General features: G+C 40.2%; 1 protein-coding gene across 50 annotated transcripts in view; it reads right to left on the bottom strand.

Moving 5' to 3' along the window:
- CCDC158 (coiled-coil domain containing 158) overlaps window positions 1-20,888 on the bottom strand; it is a 91,653-nt gene extending 70,765 nt beyond the window's left edge. For 12 of the 50 annotated variants that reach the window (XR_002806991.2, XR_011437525.1, XR_011437527.1 and 9 more), the window contains exons 1-4: window positions 19,941-20,172; window positions 14,554-14,593; window positions 6,343-6,485; window positions 3,474-3,688 (exon numbers count right to left, since the gene is read on the bottom strand). Coding sequence is in view for 39 of the 50 variants with exons in the window: in XM_023637929.2 (XP_023493697.1) it covers window positions 3,474-3,688; window positions 6,343-6,412 (285 nt within the window). In the remaining 11 variants the exon portion in view is untranslated. Of the gene's footprint in view, window positions 1-3,473; window positions 3,689-6,342; window positions 6,486-10,356; window positions 10,495-14,553; window positions 14,594-19,940; window positions 20,173-20,649 lie in introns of those variants that run through there. The other 38 variants (XR_011437530.1, XR_011437531.1, XM_070263666.1 and 35 more) reach the window with 11 other exon arrangements.
- Between the last annotated feature and the right edge of the window lie 200 nt (window positions 20,889-21,088).

The following is a 21,088-nucleotide window of genomic DNA, read 5'->3' as shown; positions in this document are numbered from 1 at the left end:
ACCCCCACTTCCAACCCACTTAAAATACTTGACAGCAGATAACCACCACCCAAAATCAAGGTGTTCTACTACAAAGAAATTCACTAAGATCTCTAAAATCAGGCACTGAGGGATCTCCCAGCATAACAACTGATGCCCATCTAATCATTGCAAAGCAGAGCCACCAAGTTCTGCTCATGAACAGAGAGCTTGCCATCATCTTTTTCATTGTTCATCCTTGAGTATGAACAAAAAAGCCCCAAACCACTAAACACTTGAAGGAAGATTGTTAAAAAAAACAAACCCAGAGACCAAGATGAAGCAGACAAGCAAACGTCCAGAAAAAAAGATCCAGAAATAAACTTAATGCAGCAATGGAAGAATAATTCCTAAAACTTCTATTTGCAGAGAAATCTGAAAGACATTACAGCCATAAAGTAAGAGGATACTATGCCAAAGAAGTGCTCAGGGGAGAAGAAAGAACTTGTCGAAATTAAAAATGTCTGCAAACTAAAAAGTTGCAATAGAAATTGTGGAAGTCAAGAAATGTCCCCCAAAAGCAGAAAAAGTAGACCAAAAAAACTGAAAGAAAAGGTAAGAGATTCAGAGGTTCAACCTAGGAGATAATATCTGACTATCAGGTGGTTCAGAAAGAGAGAAGTGGGAAAACTATCAAAGAAAAAACACAACTGAATTCCTTAAACCTGAAGGGCACAAATCTGCAGACCAAAAGGAGCCACTGAATCCCTAGCACATTGAGTAAAAAAACTAAAATCCACAACTAAGCACATTATGGTGAAATTTCAGAGATAAAGAGCAGACTCTAAAGCTTCCAAAGATGAATCTCAATTAAGTAAAAACATCTCTCTATAAAGGAACAAGAATCAGACAGACATCTACTTCTCAGCATTACTGAATGCAAGGGCACAATATTTTCAAAGGATTGAGATAATACGACTTTTTTTATCCAACTAAAGGCATTCTCAGAATGCCAAGATTCATAAAATGTATGTCCCATTTACTCTTTTTTAAGTTTCTAACGATGTGCTTTGACTACATGAAGTAGACCAAGAAAGAGGAAGACAGGAAACAGTGATTCCTGGAAATCATGGGTGCAACCAGGAAGGCAGTGATGGGAGTCTTAGGAAAATAGTTATACAACAGACCTAAGGAGAAACTCATCTAAACTGGGAAAAAAGACGGAAGACTCCTGAAGAGTCCTGGGTCAATGGAGAATTTGAGAGACAACCTATATGACAGTTTTCTTTTTTTTAAATGAGGATATGATGAAGGCAAATAGTATGAGGAAAATAAAAAGCATTAGGAACCACCAGAAAAACAAAATGTTACACAAGAAAGAAAATGTAATAGGATACCACCTGATTCTGCAATGAACAATGTTTATGTAGTCAATATAAGGTAAGTCCCTTTACCTTCACCTTTTATGGTCTAGATGAATGACTACAGTAGTCTGAACTTTGGATGGTAACAGTAGAAATGGAAAGAGCTGAGAAATATATATGAGGTACACCGGATGGACCTAGTGATAAAGTGGACGTCAGGGAAGAGGAAGAGGTATTAGGAATGAATCAGGTCTTTGCCTCGTGCAACTATGAAGGAATACCGGAGGAAGAGTAGGTTTGGGGGAAAGATCATGTAAACAGTTGGAAATGTTGAGTTTACAGAGCCTGGGAAACATTTCAAGTAGAAATATAAGTAAGTATGTGGGTATACTCACTGGTGTGAAGCTAAGATAAGAGGTCTGCACTAGAAATATAAGTTAAGCATTCACTGCTGCATAAATGGCAACAGAAGCCATGAGAATCACTAGGACTGTCTACGGAGGGTTTTGCTGGAACAAGAAACTGAAAAAGAACGAGCTCAAGGAAAATCAGGAGAGCATGTTTCCATAAGAACTAGAAAGAGTGCTTCCGCTAGAAAAGAGTGCTTCAAGAAGAAAAGGATAGTCACCTGTGTCAAATGTTGTTGAAAAGTCAAGTAAGATAAGGAATGTAAAGCATAGATTGGATTTAGCATCACTGCTTACCCCTACTGTAGCACAGATCTCACTGTTACTAACATTTTCTATTTTAAATATCTCAGCCACAAGATTGTAAACGTGTACAGGGAAAGGACCATGTCTTTTCCATCTTTATATATCCAGTACATAGAACAATATCTGTTACATAGGAGGTTCATGCTAAATATTACAAGTACCCAAATAGGCCTGTTATTTATTTAACTGATTTAATACATATTTATTGGGAGTCAATCAAATGTCAGATACTCTGTCAGAGGATGGACATAGAAAGTGAATTAAGAGACCATTTCTTTCCCTCATTGGTACCTCTGTGCTTCATCCATCTATCTATCTATCCATCCATCCATCCATCCATGTCTGTCCATCTGTCCGTCCATCCATTCATCCATCTTTATTAGTGTACTTACCATAAGGTATTGTCACTATTTGTTTATATACTAGCTCTCCTTCAAGTCTATGGACTCTTTATGGATCCTATCTTATTCATCTTTGTATCCCCTACATTTAATTCAATAGTACATCATTTTCAGCACTTAATAAAGTTATAGTCTTTTTTCCTCAAAGTGTTCACACAGTCTCGTGAGGTAGAACAATGCCTTAATGAGTACAATAAAATGTACTAAATGCTATAATAGACACGTGCACACAGGCTATATAGCGGAGAACACACCTAATGCTGTCTAGAGGAAAGGCTTTGGAGAAGGAAATGCTTAAGCTGAATTTTGATGGGTAATAAGAATTTGCCAGGCAGACAAGGTAAAGATGAAGAAATGGCCCGGGCAAAGGCATGAAGGTCTAGAATAGCATGGTACATGCAGGGAAGAGCAAGTAACTTGATATCCCTGGAATGGAGGGAACATATGGGGAACAGGTAGCAGATAAGGCTCAAATGTACAAGGGGAGGTTATATGATGAAGTGCCTCGTATCCGATGGTAAGTTTGACTTTTAGGCTGTAGACTACTGGGACCCAACATGCAACTGTAAAGCTGGCTATAGCCAGCTTGATTCTACGTACAGTCCTCTTGAAATTTTTAGCAAATAACTTCCATATACTATGTAGCTATCATGTATACACATGTATCTAAAAACTTATTCCTACCACTGCTTTGTATAGAAAAACCAGGTATTGTGATAGGAGAACAGCAGGCCTGAACCAATTATTAATCAAAATTACAGACGAATGTCATTAATTATAACATTTTGAGCTATTCAAATTTCATTAAAATTAACCATGAAACCAATGCATTATGACTAATTATTAACAAAAGAAAAATAGGTATGTAGACTTTTCATCAGTCCAATTTTTAATACTGAAATAGAAGGCATAGGCCAAATTAACAAGTTTAACCAGTTAAGTTTTTCTTCCAGGAAGTTTAGGTTCTATTCCAACGCAACGTGCTTCACTGTCATCCCAAAATGGCCTCAGGTACTAGAAGTAAAAATGCAACTCACTTCATTTAGTCTTCTCTGCAAATCTTTGACTTGATGGGAGTACTCTTCTAAAACACGTTCAATGTGCTCTTTTCCAGGGTAAGGGACGACTTTTCTATGAGAATCAAGTTCCACTTCATATTTAGGGAAAAAAGGAATTTGTGTCAATGTCCCAGCTGAAGCTGTGTTTTCAATTATTGTACCACGAATAGATGATATAAAAAATGGACTTGAACCTAAATATTAAAGAATTAATCAATTAATTAACTTATGAAATAACGTTGTGGCAAACATTATCCTAGATGATTCCCTTATTGAACCCTGAGGAGCCCGAGGCATCATGGGGAAAACAGACAAGAGAAAGATTGGTGAGAGCTCTGAGAGAGATGAGCACAAGGTAAAAAGGAGGATTAGGGAGGAGAAGGGATATTTGACAGTGTTCGAGTGACGCTTGAGCTGAATGAACTCTGAAGTATTGTTGAACAAGAATTAACTAGTATGGAGGACAGGAGAAGAGGAAGAGCATTCCAGGCAGTGGGAGCACCATAATTGTTGGTGAAGAGGCTTGAGAAAGCATGGCATATTCCAGGTGAAAGGAAAGTAGCAGCCAGATATGAGAATGAAAATATAAGTCAGATCATGAAGGGTCTTGTGGTCATGCCAAGGACTTCAGACTTCATCTTGAAAGCTCTGGGGACTCATTACTGGACTTGAAAGTAGGGGGGTATTATAACTAGGTTTGTGGTTTGAAAAGGCTCTCTGGCATCAGTGTGGAAAAGGCATTGGATGGGGAAAAAACTGAAGGTAGAGAATCTAAGTGGAAGAAAGCTTTCAACAATACAGGCAAGAAGTGGCAAGAGTCTGTCTTGGAGCAGAGGCAGTGGTGATAGATACAAGAGCATGGATTTGAGAAATATACGTGGTAAGTAAGAGAGACGGAGGTGTCAAAGATTTCTCGTGGGTTTTGAGCTTCAGCAACATCCAAGTAATGATGTTTGATTTGCAAATACTGTACATGGACTTGAAGTTCAGGAGCGTGTTTTGTTTCAGAGATAAGGATTCAGGAATCATCAGCATATGAGTTCCAGTGAATCTCTGGAGTCAATGGGATCACCTGGGGGCAGTGTAAAGAGTGAAAAGAGAAGAGGATTAAGAAGAGTACTCTGAGGAAATTCCGATATTTAAAGGGAAGACAAAGTAAGTGAAACCCAGTATGATTCACAGAAGACCCACAAAGATTTTAGAGAATTACAGTCAAGAAACACCACTGGCTTGGACTGAGGAACAGAGACAGTGTGAAATGAAGAGAAGCTTTTCTATAAGCAGGCTGAGAAAACCACTCAGCTGAAAACATATGCTACCTTTCATGCAAAAGGAAGGAGGACTCAAAATCAGACCCAACAGTCCAGAGGATAGAGCCAAGATATGAAAGTGGGTGGCTAGAGTAAAAGTCAAAATGATAATAACTAGAAAGGTCAAGAAGCTGTGGGTCTAAGATCTTAGACAGGTCATCCATGAGGACAATGATATTACCAGATGACAATGTGCCTGAGGAAGCAAAGACAACCCATGAGCTAAGTGCCAGTGCCCGTGATGAGTATGAGGAATATAGTGTAAGTGGGGAGGTGAGGAAGTGGGCAGGGCAGATGGGTATAGTGGGGCGGAAGTGACAATGGCATCTTAGGATGGGAAGAGCATCCTAAGAAGGAGAAGCTTGTCTACGGCCACACCACCCTGAACGCGCCCGATCTCGTCTGATCTCGGAAGCTAAGTAGGATAGGGCCTGGTTAGTATTTGGATGGGAGAAGCAGAAGCTTTTGCAAAATAAGGCTGCTAAAATAAAGGTTTTTAAGCAGAACAGTAAAACAACAGACCTGTAACTGAGAATAAACTCTGGATGCATACTTTTAGATGAGAGAGACAAGACAGGGAAAGCAGTCAAGACTGTGCAGGCCATTTGCCTGAATGCCAGAAAATCCCTTCTCTGTCTTTCCCCTAGTCTGCTGTGTGGTGTAGAGAACTACTTTTCCCAGGCTCTCTTCCCAACTCGTTTCCTGGTAGGTTCACCATAGGAGGCGCTGGCGAACAATGAGAAGGCAGGAGGAGACGAGAAGCTAAGGTACTGCTCCTTCTCACCTGCCTCAGATGGGCTTCCTGTTAGTGGTGGCTTAATCCCTCTGGGCAGCCCTCTCTGTGGTTCTAGCTCCTGCTTCTATGTCCTCAGAACAGTTTCTTTTCTCATGGTCCTTCTAGCCCCAGGGCTGGTAGCAGCTTCCTGCAGTTTGTAATCTCTGGGTTGTCTTACCCATTCCCTGCGAGACTTCTCAGCTTTTTCAACACCTGTGTTACAGAGTTCCTGTATTAAGTTCTGCCTATTTATTCCACCTGTTTCTGTTTTCCTGACTATCTCTTGACTGAAATAATTTCAGTCAGAGTTGATGGGGGCCTGAAGTAGGACAGCAGTAATGGGAACAGAAAGAGAAAAATGGATTCGAGACATTTCTGAGAATAGAAGTAACAGGACTTGGTACCTGACTGGATGTGGGAGTGGATAAGGGAAAACGATACAAATTCTGGCTTAGAGTGGACGGAGGAAGAGAAGACGTTAGGGAAACATGGAATGTGTTGAAGTGCCTCAACATGGAGACAATTTTTAAACCAAAAAAGTAATGTAAACATATGCTAAGAAACAGATATGCTATTTTTAAAAGACTAAACAATTTCTTCCTCAGAAAGTAGAATTACAAACAACATGGTAAACATTCATGACCAAGGTCTGTGCCCAGCACAGTTAAAACGAAAACATACTAAAAAACAGCAGTTTGAATGAATATTATGAAGACTGCTTAATTCTAATTTTTTCCCATTTTGTTCTATAAAGAATACATACCTCCATTGGATGTGATGCCACTACTTGATAAAAGATCTTCATTATTTGATTCACAAGACTTTGGTTCCATATTAAATATTGCTACCTGTTCTTAGAGATCTTGAAGTATGAATGCTTCCCTGTTTGGCTCTTTTAGTTCTTATCTATAAAAGACAGAGATTCAATCTTTATTAATAAGGCATTATGTGAAAAAAATTCACAGAATAGGAAATGACATTGTTCATATTTGAAATTTAGTAGTAATTTTTCACCAAGAAAATATTATATAGAAATATTTTATTATTATATAAAAGCAATAGATGAATAGAATCTTATTCTAAAAATTGTTGATTTTAATGGCCAAGTCGCTTATTAAAGACAACTTGAAAATCAAAAACTAATACTCTAATTATTATGATAATTAGCATTCTGATTTGGGGCACAGTTTTTTCTCAAGTCTCTTATAAAGTTACATTGTCAAATAATGAAAGAAAATATCTCCTTAGTAAAAAGTCGCAAATTAGTAAAAAAATCACAAATCAGCAATTTGGAAATCATTAATAAAAGTGGAAAAACTGCTTTGATATCAAAAAGTGCTCATAAGTTTAGATTAGGCCAAGACGACACTTCTGAGTTTGGAGAACAACGGCAGTGGCCTGATTCCAAATCTCCCCCTCATCCTTTGAAAACAACCGTAAAAACAATAAAGATAACAAATAAATAAAACCACATTGGCTCCATACTTTAAGCATCCCTAAAAGACAGAGAAGAGTGCAACCTTCAAATATTTGTAAGCAGAGGGAAAATTTTTTCTAAAAGAGCTCCCACAGTCCACCTGCCAACACTGCAGGCCATAGGAGAGAAGGAGAACGGGAGAGAAGCTGAAAAGACTGAACAGGAGCAGAGGGGAGCAGAAGGCTGAGAGGAAGCACAGACAAACTCACCCCCAGAAAGCGAACAATGAAAGCCAGGATACTAAGCATAGGTTGGAACTTGACAGTCTACAGCCCTGGCTATGCAGTAAGGGCTTGAAAGTGGGAGGGGACCAGAAGTAGCAGCCTAGGAGAAGCAGTGTTTCTGGGGGAGAATCAGGTACAGAGAGAAGCAGTGGTCTCCCCTGGAGTCATGGCAGTAAAGGAAAAGGAGGAAATGAGAGGGGAAATTCAGGGACCAGCAGAAACAAAAAGAGGCAACATACGGCAACCCTCCTTCTCCCACCACCATCCAAAAGAGAAACCGCACGGAAGAAGACACCCTCGAACTAGGAATCCTGCCCACGAAAAACAGGAATAGACTAAAGCAGACCACATCTATACAAAACTACTATAAAATGTTAGAAAAGGTGAATAAAATCTTTTCTGCTGATGAAAAGTACCCCCCTTGGCTGCCCTACAGACAAATACGTAGTCAAGGAAACAGTAACACTCCAAACTGAACTAAATATTCTCCAACAAGCATGTGGAGATATGAAAAATCACCCTTGAATCAGAAATGTAAAACCAAAGAACAGAAGTGGACAAGAAACAAATCAAACAAGCAAACAAACAAACAAGAAGAAATGAAATGAGAGTTGGCTGAAGTCAGGTAAGAAAGAGAAGAAAAAGACAAATTATATAAGAAATGGAAACCAAATTACAAAGTATACAAGGAAGGAGAGATCATAATGAAAACGTAATAAAGGCATTGAAGAAAATCAGAACAACCAAAAGAATGAAAACTGAGATAAAGAAGTAAACAGGGTGGGAAGGGAAGCAAATGAAATGGAAGACAGGCAAAGGAGGCTGACCATAATTGGTGCCTCTGAAAAAAAAAAGTCAAAACAATGAAACAGAAGTATTAATTAAAACTATAATCCAAGAAAGTTGCCTAGAAATAAAAAAAGACCCGAACTACATATTTTTCATATTAGGGAAAATTGATCAAGACTGATCAACTCTGAAACATATCCTAATAAAACAACATTAACATTGGCAAATGTGGGAAAGCGTTACAACTGATGAAAATCCTTTGGTTTTTCTGTAGGTTTTAAATTTTTCAGAAAAAATTTGGAAACAAAGGTAAAGATGAACATTACAAAAAAAAGATGACTGGGAATACTTTGCAAAAGGACTGATGGTGAACATTTAAATACTCAATTGAAGAGTTGAGACTAAAACATGGGTGGGGTAAAGGCATTAAAGAATAATATACAAGTATATATGTGTAACAAAGAAGAACAGATGTAACTAAAAATGGGAAGAGAAGTCCCATTCACAACAACATGGATAGACCTTGAGGGTACTATGTTGAGTGAAATAAGCCCCAGACAGAGAAAGACGAACTCTGTATGACTCCACTCATAGGTGGTAGTTAACATATAGACAAAGAGAACTGATCGGTGGTTACCAGGGGAAACGGGGGGTGGGGGGAGGGCACAAAGGGGGAAGTGGTGTACCTACAACATGACTAATAATAATGTACAACTGTAATTTCACATGGTTGTTAACTATCATAATCTTAATTTAAAAAAAAATGGCAAGAGAAGAGAGGAAAAATGAGAAAGCAGAAGATGGTCCCTGGTTGTCAAAGGATATCATTTAAAACAGACAAAAAACAAAAGGTTAAGTAAGAAAAAAAGGGGGTTTTCGGTGCACTATAAAAAGTATTAATGCAAAGGTAACCACTAGAATAAAAATACAAACCTTCTCAAGTGACAAAAGAATTTTAAAAAGAAAAAGTAAAGAAGAAAACACCAAATACACACAGTAAACAGAATATAATACATACAGAAATTACACCACAAGATAATAATGTAATAATAATATGAGAGAACTTAGACTAAACACAACAGTCTGTCAATAAATGTGAAGGGATTTAACCTGCCTATTCAAAGAAAAGGACTTTCATATCGGCTCTTAAAAGATTCAACTCCATGCTGTATTCAAGGGGACACTTAAATGGCACTGATTCAAAAAGACAACTAATAAAGTGAAGGGCAAAGATTTGCCAGGAAAATGAAAACAGTAAGAAAGCACAGATTAAAATCCTGATATCAGACCAGGAAGTCTTCAAGCCAAAGCATATTAAATAAGACAAAGGGCACTTCAAGTGAAAGCTGCATTCCACAATAAAGATATAATACTCTGACTCTATGCACCATATAACACAGCCACCACTTAGATAAGACATAAAGTAAAGGAAACACAGTAAGAACTAGAAACACAGGAACAATGAGAGACTTTAACAGGTCACTCAGTGTGAGACAAGACAAATGGACAAAAAACAAGTAAGGATAGAAAAGATTTAGATGAATAATCAGTAAGGTAGACTTTTTGGGTATACACTGAACACTACACTTTAATAACAGAGAATATACCCTCCTCTCAAGCGCACAGGGAACACTCACAAAAGCCAATCATATTCTAGGGCACAAATAAAAGATAAGTAGGTTCCATAAAGTAGAAATGTTACAAACAACATCCTCTGGTCACAACTAATAAAACTAGAAACTAAAAGTGAAACCCCAAACAAAAAGGCCTTTCCACTTGGAAATTAAAAGGCCTTCTATTAAATAACTCTTGTGTGATAAGGGAAATAAAAACAGAAATTAAAGAATTTCTGAAAAATAATGACAACGAAAACACTACACATCAGAATCTGAGATACATTAGAGCAATGAAAAGAGGAAAATTCCTAGCCTTAAACACCTATTTCAATAAAAATGAAAGAATGAAGTGAATTCAATTTCTAACACAAAAAGGTAGGAAAAAAAGTAAAACAAAAGAAAGCAAGTGGTAGGAAATAATAAAAATAAAAGCAGAAATTAATGAGGTAGAAAACAGAAAAACAAAAGATCAAATTAATAAATCAGAATCCTGATTCTATAAAAATACAGGCAAGGACCATCAAAGTGACAGAAAGAGAAGATCACATATAACATACTGCTTATCATTTTACAATAATGCATGATTGTAAGCATAGTGTTAAAAAAATTTTTTTAAACTTGTGAGCTAAAGAGAATTTTTATTGAAGAGAATTCCTTTTTATTTCACTTACAGTTTCTCCCTTTTGATTACTGAAGTGTCATCTGTCAAAACTACAACTAGATAAATTCTACCTTAATATGTTTCGTGCTATCATTTTTAGGAAATAAGTAGTAGGTAGGAAGACATTCCATAAAGAATTATAACAAATAGAATGTTAGTCAAGATTGCTAGGCAATTTAAATGTTCTAAATAGAAGAGATTGCTATTTGGAAAAGAAAAAAACATCCTCATTTAAACAAGTTTTATCATGAACCTTTGCTGTATAATTTAACTTACAGACTGAAATGATGCATTTGGAGATTCTTCAGGATGAGGAAAGACACTAAGAAAATTCAAATTACTGAGTAATGTTACTATCACAAATGACAGCTAGATCGAAAGCACGAAGGAATGAGCAGCACAAGCGAAGCACAGCCAGTGCTGGGGAACCACGCACTAATCCACTCGGCCTCATCCCAAGCTTTCGGCATCAAGCAGGAAAGAGAACCTACGAGCAAGGTAAGCAGCACTGGAACTAGAAGCTGGAGAAGAGGGAAAAGGCGAAAGGAGAGGGTTTGACTTTAGAACACTCTGATACAGAAACCACGTTTGTTTACTTTGGCATAAGACGATGAACGTGATAAACTCAATAATTCAGTGGCCACTGACTGGTAATAGGCCACTGAAGAGCAGCAGTCCTTCAGAGGGAAATTCTTTTTCTTGGAAAATTAGTAGCTAAAAGAAGACAGCATAGGTTTACTTACTTAAACAAGAATTTTAAAACAACCATTTATTTGTAAAAAAGATGCTTAGTACTTCTATTTGCCAATGCTGCTAGTTATTTTATGTACCTTAGAGTACTGAAATCCGTCTTTAAAAAATACCTGTAATTCAGATTTTCGCTATTTTAGACTGACCATACCCTCAGTTTGGTCAAGTCATCCAGTGTTTCTTTACTTTCGTGACACTATAAAGAAGTGAAACATTTCTATTTTCAGGCATAAAGCTTATTAAATTGTTAAGGATTTCTGGGAAAAGGAAGTTTTTTTGCCTCAATAAGTCTTAAAATTGTTTAAACACTGCACTTTGTTGTTTTGGAAATCGTAACACGAACTTAAATGGGTTTGATTTAAATCTCTGAGTAAAGTACAAAGACGAGATCTTGGCCTCTTCTGGTATGCCCAAGATTTACGATGAACAATTCTGCCTGACTTAAAATTATGAAAAGCTTTACACTGAAGGGAGCCTGACATTTCTGGAAGAAATAGCTGGTAAACATTCTACTCTGGATGGTTGATCAGAGTGTTGCAGAAAAGGCCTTAGAAGCCACAGACCACAGAAAAGGACTTTTAGAGGAAAATAGTTTATAGGCTTTCGTTTTTGTTATACAGTTAAGCTAAAGAACTTAAAAGTATCTCCTGGATTCTTATCCCTTCTCCTTGGTGGCTGTGCACCTGCATCTTTCCTCATGTGAACAGTCCTGCCTCGCTTTCTTTCCCTATGGCTACTTAAGGTGCCCTCTCCTGTGACTGTGACAGAATGTGACTATCTCCATAGTAAGTTGATTTAGAACCTATGCTCTATTTTGTTTTTTTGGATTATAGCAAGTGTGGCATGGTTCTGGAGCCCAACTCTGTCTCTGAGGGTGATTTAGCAGAAATTGGCATCTCAATGGTAGAAAACGTGGCATGATGCGGGACCCTGAAGCTATAGCGGCAGCTTCCTGATTTTGCACACAAGGTTTCCTGACTGGAGCACTTTGATGCTGTTCCGGAACTAGTAACTGTGGCTAATCTAGCCGCTCAGACTGAGGCGGTCCTATCTCCACACACGCAGTAAGGGATGCCTCCTGATTTCACAAGCAGCTTCCTGATCACGGCAGAAGCAGCTCCTTGGGCAGCCTGGTTCTGCAGTATAGACTTGAGAATAGATTCTGGAATCTCATCCTACAGATTTTTATTCAATCATCTTAATAACTCTGTGAGCCATCTAACATGCTTTAATAAATCCTTTTATTCAAATTGTCTAGGGTGGAATCTGTTCTCTGCACCAGAATATTGACTAACATGAAATCCCAAAACGAACATACAGAACATGTAAAAGGATAGCTTTTAAAGGCTATTTTTTAAAGTAAATCAAGTAATTGAGTTGAATAACAACTGACCCTGAAAATGGGTCTCTCATTATGATTTCTCTCTGTTTCACTCCCAGTTATTTTCTGCTTCTTTCTCTCTCTTCCTCTTCTGTTGCCTTACCATTGAGAGGAAAGGTAAGAGTAGACTGTATAGTCAGCTATAACATCTGCAAGGAAATGTTCTTTTGAAATGTAACATAATGTTTCTAATTTGCATTGTCTGGTTCCTCCTCAATATGGTCTGACTAATAAGTCAGATAGAGAAAAGCAAATACCATATGATCTCTCTTATATGTGAAATCTAAAAACAAAACAAAACAAAAACCCAAGCTCATAGATACAGAGAACAGATTGGTAGCTGCACGAGGCCAGGGATGGGGGGTTGGAGAAATGCGTGAACTGTTTTGTTTTGTTTTTTTGGTGAGGAAGATTGGCGCTGAGCTATCATCTGTTGCCAATCTTCCTCTTTTTGCTTGAGGAAGATTGTCCCTGAGCTAACATCTGTGCCAATCTTCCTCTATTTTGCATGTGCATCGCTGCCACATCATGGCTTGATAAGCAGTGTGTAGGTCTGCATCTGGGATCCAAACCCATGAACTCGAGGCCACTGAAGCAGAGTATGCAAACTTAACCACTACACCACTGGGCTGTCCCCCGTTTTGTTTTGTTTTTTAGTGTAAATAAATCGAATAAAAAATTTGTTAAAACATGCAATTTTTCAAAAGAAAGAAAAGGGAATAAAGACAGAGGAAGTTTAGCAGTAAGGATTTTTTTTTTTTAAGTAAAAGAAAAAAGTAAGAGAATGTACACTTGAGGGTAAAGTGGAAAATGAGTTTGATTTGAATTAAGATCATATGCTTTATTTTAGTTGAGTACAAACTGCATTATAATGTATGTTATATCTAGATTTCTGGGTCATGACTAAAGCCCCTAGGATGTGAACCATTCTACCTTCCAAAGGAGCCTGAGACTGGGGATTTTACAAAACTGGTCCATATTCTCCTAGCACCAGTCTGCAGTTATGTTTTCCTTTGAAATTCTAAGGTACTCCAAGATTGATCCAAATACAAAATATCTGGGCTGGTACAGTCTCAGAAATGCCATGAGAACAGTTAATGTTGAACAGCACTTTACTGCCTGAGCTAGTTAACTGCTTATTAACCTCACACCACTCTGTGGTTGCTTTCTCAATCATTCTGTCTCTCTAGATGTCGTTATTGACTGTTAGGGTTCAAATCTTAGCTCTGTGATCTACTAGGTATGTGACCTTGAGAATAATATTTAACCTATTTAATACTATAAGATGCAGATAAAGAGTATATACCTCAAAAGAATAAGAGTTAACTGAGATAACTCACGTTAATTTACTAAACAGCACCTGCCTCAATCTATATGTCTATCATACGACATAACACGATAGTAAACATGAGTAACAATACTGTCTTTCTATTTAAGCAGTGTGTACTAACTCACTTTCCCATAGTAAATGGCTGTATCTTACTTTTTATCTAGAAAGAAGATATAAGTTTCACATAGTCCACTAACAGCAAAGAAAGTGGGTTTAAATTGCATTAAGTAAACACAGGGGCTATTATGATGGAACATAAAATTAAGCTATTTAAGACCATACTTCACCAGCACATAATACTTGTTTTATAGGGAGGCAGTATGGAGAAGCACAGAACGGAGAATCAGGAAACAGTTCTGTCACTGGTCCCTGTGAGAGCAAGGGCAAATCTTTTCATATCTCTGAGTCTCAATTTCCACCATTACTGAATGAGATTACAGTTGTGTTTTCCAAACTTTCTTTAAGCAGTGGAAGCCTTTCTTTAAATCTTCAGAGCCCCAGCTACACACCCTCCTCTCTGCCCTGGAGTCACTTTTATGTAATGCAGAAGGCTCCACTGAGCGGAGTTTGAAAACCACAGAGATAAAAGCCCTTGCAGCTTTATTATCTTATATAGTCCAGCCTAGGCATTCACCAAGTTCGAGGCTTTGAGTTCTAAAATAAATTAGATATAGATATAATAAATAGTATATCATTTGTGTGTGTTCACAATTTTTAAATATAACTCAAAGTGAAACAAGAGATACCTTAATATCTGGATATTCTTTTCACTTATCCTATTAACACCTGAAAAAAATAAAATATTTTAAAATCTGCTCATTAATATATAATGATTCATTATCTAAAAGGTATTATTTTCAAAATGTTCAATTCACAAGTTCATTTTCATCACTTAAGATCTCGACAACATCTAAAACACACATACAACAACAACAAAAACGTTTAAATTCTTTTTCCTTTGGGCTTATCTTGTATATGAAAGTCTATTGTTAATAGTCTATCGTACTTATCTAGGCTATGTTTGTACAACAGAACATGTTCAGTTACTTGCAGCCTGTTGGTCCAATGCTGATTTTGTTGATACAGATCTTAGCGGCATGATGGAGACACACAGCAAGTAAAACTTCCGGCACGTGCCCCTGTACCTACCTTCCCAGGCCTGACCTTTCTCCAGGTATAGTTCAAACTGACTTAAGTAAATAGACCAGCTGAATGTCTTCTGACTGTCTGAACTGCTTTTTACTGCTTACAGATGCTTTGACCAGGCCCTTGTGCTTCGTTAGAAAAGTTACTGGGTAGAGGAACTTCTGTCTGGTGAGTGAGAAATAGGTCCATAAATTTTAAGCAGTGGAGCTGAGATGATAAACTACTAGGATTTTTGGATTACCTCAGTGGACTCTAAGTGAGCAGCTGCCACACTGGAAAGATGAGTGAGAATATTCTATGTGCAGAATTAGAACTAATGAGCAGAAACAACAGGAGGCAGGTCTGGTTCAGGGTGCAGGTGGCCTTCTAAAAACTAGAGCCCCTGGAACGCATACATGGTGGGCTTCCTTGTGAGGTGTTCACACTGAGGGTGGATCAGCATTTGTTCGTTACAATGGTCACTGGCTATTTTCTCTTGGGCACAGTGTTGGACTAGAAGATTTCCAAAATCCTCTCCAACTTGGACATTCTATGATTTTCTACGGAAAACATTCAGCAAAAAGATGACCAAATATACGATGACTTCTTACAGGTGTTTTCAGTCAACAGCAAAGCTAGATAGGGACAATTCCACTACCTCCAGCAAGTTTCACACTGTTTTGTTCAGATTTGGCTCTAGGTAAATTTTAATAAATATCTGTTCCTTTAACACCTCGCATATATGTTTACAGTCATCTTAAATTCATCGTTTCTCAAATCTGGTCCCTTCATATTCCCACCTAATTTGCTTTCTAGGATGTTCTTAGATAATGACATCATAAACTCAACTTCCCAAGTCAGACATTTCACCATCTTCATCTATTCTTCATCTACTCAAACTCCACCTCCAGTTAGTCACCACATCTTACCTCTGTAAGATCTTTTAACTCAGTGAAGAAAACTTACGTGTAGTTATAAGTCAGAAGGAAGGAATCCTTGAATATGCAATTTTAGTCCCACTGTATTTTTTCATGCTTAATTAACTCTTGCCAGACCTACTATAAAATACTTCAAAATGGTCTTCTAGCTTCAGTTTCTTTTAATCTTTAAGAGTTCCCTTTAGGGCCAGCCCGGTGGTGCAGCGGTTAAGTGCACATGTTCCGCTTCTCGGCGGCCCAGGGTTCACCGGTTCAGATCCCGGGTGCGGACATGGCACCGCTTGGCAAGCCATGCTGTGGTAGGCATCCCATGTATAAAGTAGAGGAAGATGGGCATGGATATTAGCTCAGGGCCAGTCTTCCTCAGCAAAAAGAGGAGGATTGGCAGTAGTTAGCTCAGGGCTAATCTTTCTCAAAAAAAAAAAAAAAGAGTTCTCTTTAAAACCAGAGCCATTTTGCCATATCTTGCTCAAAGACTAAGGTGTGAACTAAGACTAGCACTCAAAGACTAGCACCTTTACATCTGGCCTAATCAACCTCCCAGCTTCATCTCCTTCCTCTTCACGCCCCTGAAACATACTGTGCTCCGTGCTCCAGTTGAAGCCTACTTGCTGTGTCCTGCTCTTTTCGGACTCTGCTTGTATTTATACTCTGCTTTTTGTTCCTCTTTTCCTTCCTAGCAAAAACCTCTCCAGCTCAGTTTTTAGGGTGTCCATATACGTTGACATACATATTACTGGTGTCAATGTACACTTATCCAGTCTTTAAAATCAATGTTCTAATAATAAGAGAAAGAAAACTGCCCAACGCCTCTGAAAAAAATAATTTAATGTAAGAGACTATATTTGGAAGGCATGCTCCCCTTACTCATCTCACATTAAAAGTAGTAAGCTTCAATTAAATCATTCATACATATAAAGCACTTAGCACAGGGCCTGGCACACTGTTAAGCATTTGATAATTATTAATTACTATTGTTGGCACTCTGATGGTTTAAAATGTACTGCTGCTATGAAAAGCGTTTCTATAAATAATAGAGATAGAGCTAAGATCAAGACCAATCCAGTTTCGACCCTCATGGATCTTATATTCTAGTGGGGAGAGAGAGACACTAAAGAAACAAATCAAAAATGGAACTTTGGAGAGTGACTACGTGCAATGATGAGAACAACACAGGGGAGTAGTATACAGAGAGCCTGAGTTGAGGCTTCTGAGTTAGGGGAGGTCAGGGAAGGACTTTCTGAGAAGGTGACATTTGAGCTGAATGACAAAAAGAAGTCAACCCCGCAGATGACTGAGATGAGAAGGGCTTAGTGTTCACTGAATGGCGAGACAGGAGGCTAGTGACTACATCCCTTGCATGTAGTCAAGGGAAGATGGGAGGCCTGCCTATGGACAGCCAACTGTGTACTGCGCCCGAAGGCATGCTGTGCTGATTCTCAGTTCCTTTCCTAGATTACCCTGAGAAGTTGTTGGTGATGCTGGCAGGGGGCAGAACTCAAGGGGCCTTGAAAAGGCCATATTAAGGCCTTTGGGGTTTATTCAAATTGTGATGGAAAGGTGGAGGATTTTAATCAGGGCATATAATCCTCCAACACTAGGCAGAAAACATACTGAGCAGAAGCAGAGGCCACTTACGAGGCCATTGGCACAGCCCAGCAGAGGGACTAAAGCCTAACTCTAGAGTAGACCAGTGATCAAAAGTAGATTGGTGCTGGGGTTGGGAATGGGGATTCACTGAGAATGGGCCCAAGGGATCTTTTTTGAGTGATGAAAATGCTCTAAAATTTAATTTTGGTGATGATTGCACAATTCTGTAAATTTACTAAAAATCACTGGATTTTATACTTAAGATTGGTGAATAGTATAGTATGTAAATTATACCTCAAAAAAGCAGCTCAAAAAGAAAGCGGATTGGCTACTCTTTTATGTATATTTTCATGATGTTTTGTAGGGTAAGAGTGGGAGTGCAAATTAGCTGCCTGGGTCCCAGAAGTCAGTCAATTAAACCTGAACACTGGTTTTTTCCTGCAACCTGAAAACTCCAGAATGCCTTCATTTCAAGATGACTAGAGGTTGCTTTTAGTCAGATTTTAACATCCCCTCACACGGAGGCACTTCTGCATTGCTTATTTTCCCCAGGCCTGGACCTCAATCCCCAGGTGCCTGCAACTCTTGCAATTCTTATTTGATATACAATGATGGATATTCAATAACGTCTGAGCTAAGGACCAAGCCTAAGTCACTTTGTACCTTTATTCTCTCAACAAGAGCAAATACAGTGATATAGTAAGGGGAATAAAAATGAAAGTTTAAAAAATTGCTTTCCATGCTGGACTTCCTCTTTCCTACACACATAACTTATTTTCTCTTCTTACCAAATTCCTCGTTCAAACTTTTTCCTTAGGATTTACGGAGTTCAGGAAGATATTCAGTGGTCTCCAATACTAAACCTGCCACTGCCCCAGCAGAGAGCTTTAAAATATTCATCAATGCAGGACTGATTCTATGTGATCTAGAAGCATGACCATATGTATTAGTTTCCTGTAGTCGCCACAACAAATTGCCACAAGCGTGGTGGCTTAATATGATAGCCATCCGTTCTCTCCCAGTTTTGGAGGCCAGAAGTCAAAACCAGTCTCTCAGGGCTGAAATCAAGGTGTTGGCAGGGCTGTACTCCTCCAGAGGCTCTAGGAAAGAATCCATTCCTTGCCTCTTCCAGCTTCTGCTGGCTGCCAGCATTACCAGGCTTGTGGCCCCATCACTGCCATCTCTGCCTCTGTGGTCATAATGCATTCTCCTCGTCTGTCTGGATCAAATCTTCCCCTGCCTCTCTCTTACAAGGACACTTGTGTTTGCTTTTAGAGCCCACCCAGATAATCCAGGATAATCTCCCCATTTCAAGATCTTTGACTTAACCACCTATGCAAAGACTCTTTTTCCTTATAACATGTACAGGTTCCAGGGATCAGGACTTGGTATTTTTGGGTGGCCCTTATTCAGCCTACAAGACCATATAATTTGGGGCCACCTAGTTTGGGAACAGATGGTTCACAAGAGGCCTTATTTAATAAACTGTATAGTTTTAAAGTGAGAGACACTAACATAGTAGACGACACTGAGTCCTCTTTGTAAAACATAATATGGAGGGCTTTGCACATACCAAATAAATTGTCAATTTCTGCCCTCTATTTTGGGAGTACATTATTTCCATGGCATAAAAACCCTTTCAACGCACTACACAAATGAATAGTTAACTGTCGAAGATTCAAAACAACAAGCGTGGTACAGAGGTGGGAGGAGCAGACCTCTCCCATCGCTCCCGCTCCCCCACCCCCACCCCAGGACTTTACACAGAGAAACAGTCCTGCCTGGCTGGTCTCTGGGAAACGTGGAAGGCACTGGGCCGCCCCTTCCTCAACTGGCTGCTGAGGAAGCAAAAAATGGTTGCCAGTCCAAAACACCTGAGAATTAGCCCACTCCACTTCTCTTCTACTTTCCCCTGACCTTAAGGTACATCAAGATGCACGAACAAAACCAGGAACATCCCGCCCGACTGGGGACTTGCAGCAGACTTTTATGGAAAAGGATGGACTTAATTGAAAACTCATTGTGTTTCTGATTGATGCTGCTAATGGGGCAGAGCCAGACTCCTACGGTGGCTTACAGGGAGAGCTCGAGTTGAAAAGGCCCTTGCACAGTTTTAAATAGAATCTCATTTTGGATGAGAAGCTGAAGACTGCCCAAGGCTAGACACTCCTCTTTATCTCCATGTCTTCCCATCCCGTCTCCCTGTCCGCCGGAGGCGGGGTAGGAACAGGAGTTAGCAGTAGTTTTGGGACAGGATCCGCGGTTACTCCCCCAAATGGAATACTTTCACAGGGCCCTGCGGTCCCAGAGTTACAGCCACTGTGTCCGGAGGTCTTGCGATCCCCGAAAACAAAAGCAGCCCATTTGGGGAAGGAACACACAAAGGCCTGGAAGGTTCCAGAAATGAAGACGCGCTGCTCCGGGTCCTCTGGAGAAAGACCCGGCCCTCACCCTGCCCCGGGCCGCGCCCCGCCCTGTACCTGCCACCAACGCCTCATCCTAAGAGACCGGCCGCATCCCCGCGGGGGCGCCGGCGGGCGCGGCGGCCGCACCTGCGTCGACCCGGCGGCGGCGGCGGCGACTCCTCCACGGTGGCGGCGCCGGACGCGGCCCCGCCCACTTCAGCCTCGCGGTGCTAGGGCTCCGGCCGCCGCCCTCGGCGCGGATCGCGCGGGCTACCGTTGGGCACCTCGGCGAGGCGGGGGGCGGGGCGGGGCCGGGCAGCCGCCGGCTGGGGCCGACTACCCCCGGCTCCGCCCCCGGCACGCCGTCGCCAGGGCAACCGAGCGCCAGGCGGGCCCAGAAGCGCTAACTGAGGAGGCTGCTTGCCATAGCCAGGCGTCGGATCCCGGCAGCCCTACCCCAGAAACGAGCCTCGGTTCGGGCCTCCCCTTGTACTCGCTGCCACTCCAGGCCTCTCACTTCTCTACAGCCGCCTAACCGCTCTCCCCATCCTCCTCCACCCCCCCCCCCCGAACGCCCCCCGCCATTCCCGCAGTTGTCCTCCAGATGCTCTTCCCAAATTCCCGCTGGCCCGCACAGATCCTGTCCGTACCTGTTCTCCAAGAGTCTAGCCCAGTCGTGGCGTTGCCTGTCAAGCCTTCCTCCTGCCTCCACTTCTGACACTTCCTCCACTCCACCCCGCCCCTTAAAACCCCCCCGAGACCATTTGAAATTAACAGAACTCACATTTTGCAGCTCTGCCTTGGCTTGTGCTGATCCTCTGTCCGGGGTGTTTTTCAAGGTTCAGATGAGTTCTCAGGACCCTCTTGGCTCCGGAGAGTTGTTTCCTCCGCTGTGCTTCAGTTGCTCTCTGTCGTCATCTCTAACATAGAATTTACCAGATTAAATGATTACGCACTCCAGCCTGTCAGTGCTGCCCAAATTACTGCTCACATGGAAGGAATCCAGAAAGGCCTGAGTGGGATGGATGCACCTGTGGCGTTTGCACTATTAGCAGTCACGTTACACAGACACCTACAGCAAAGAACTTTTATGTATAAATTGTTTTGAAATATTAATAAATCCTACATTATATAATGAGGTTATAAATTTTAATAAAAGTAGTATTAAATACCACTAAAGATTGATTTTTATCATGCCTATAATTTAAATTATTCCATTTATT

The sequence above is a fragment of the Equus caballus genome, chromosome 3 (genome assembly GCF_041296265.1).
Source record: "Equus caballus isolate H_3958 breed thoroughbred chromosome 3, TB-T2T, whole genome shotgun sequence".
NCBI lineage: Eukaryota > Metazoa > Chordata > Mammalia > Perissodactyla > Equidae > Equus > Equus caballus.
The sequence above is the reverse complement of the archived record's forward strand: the minus strand, read 5'-3'. Positions and strand labels throughout refer to the sequence as shown.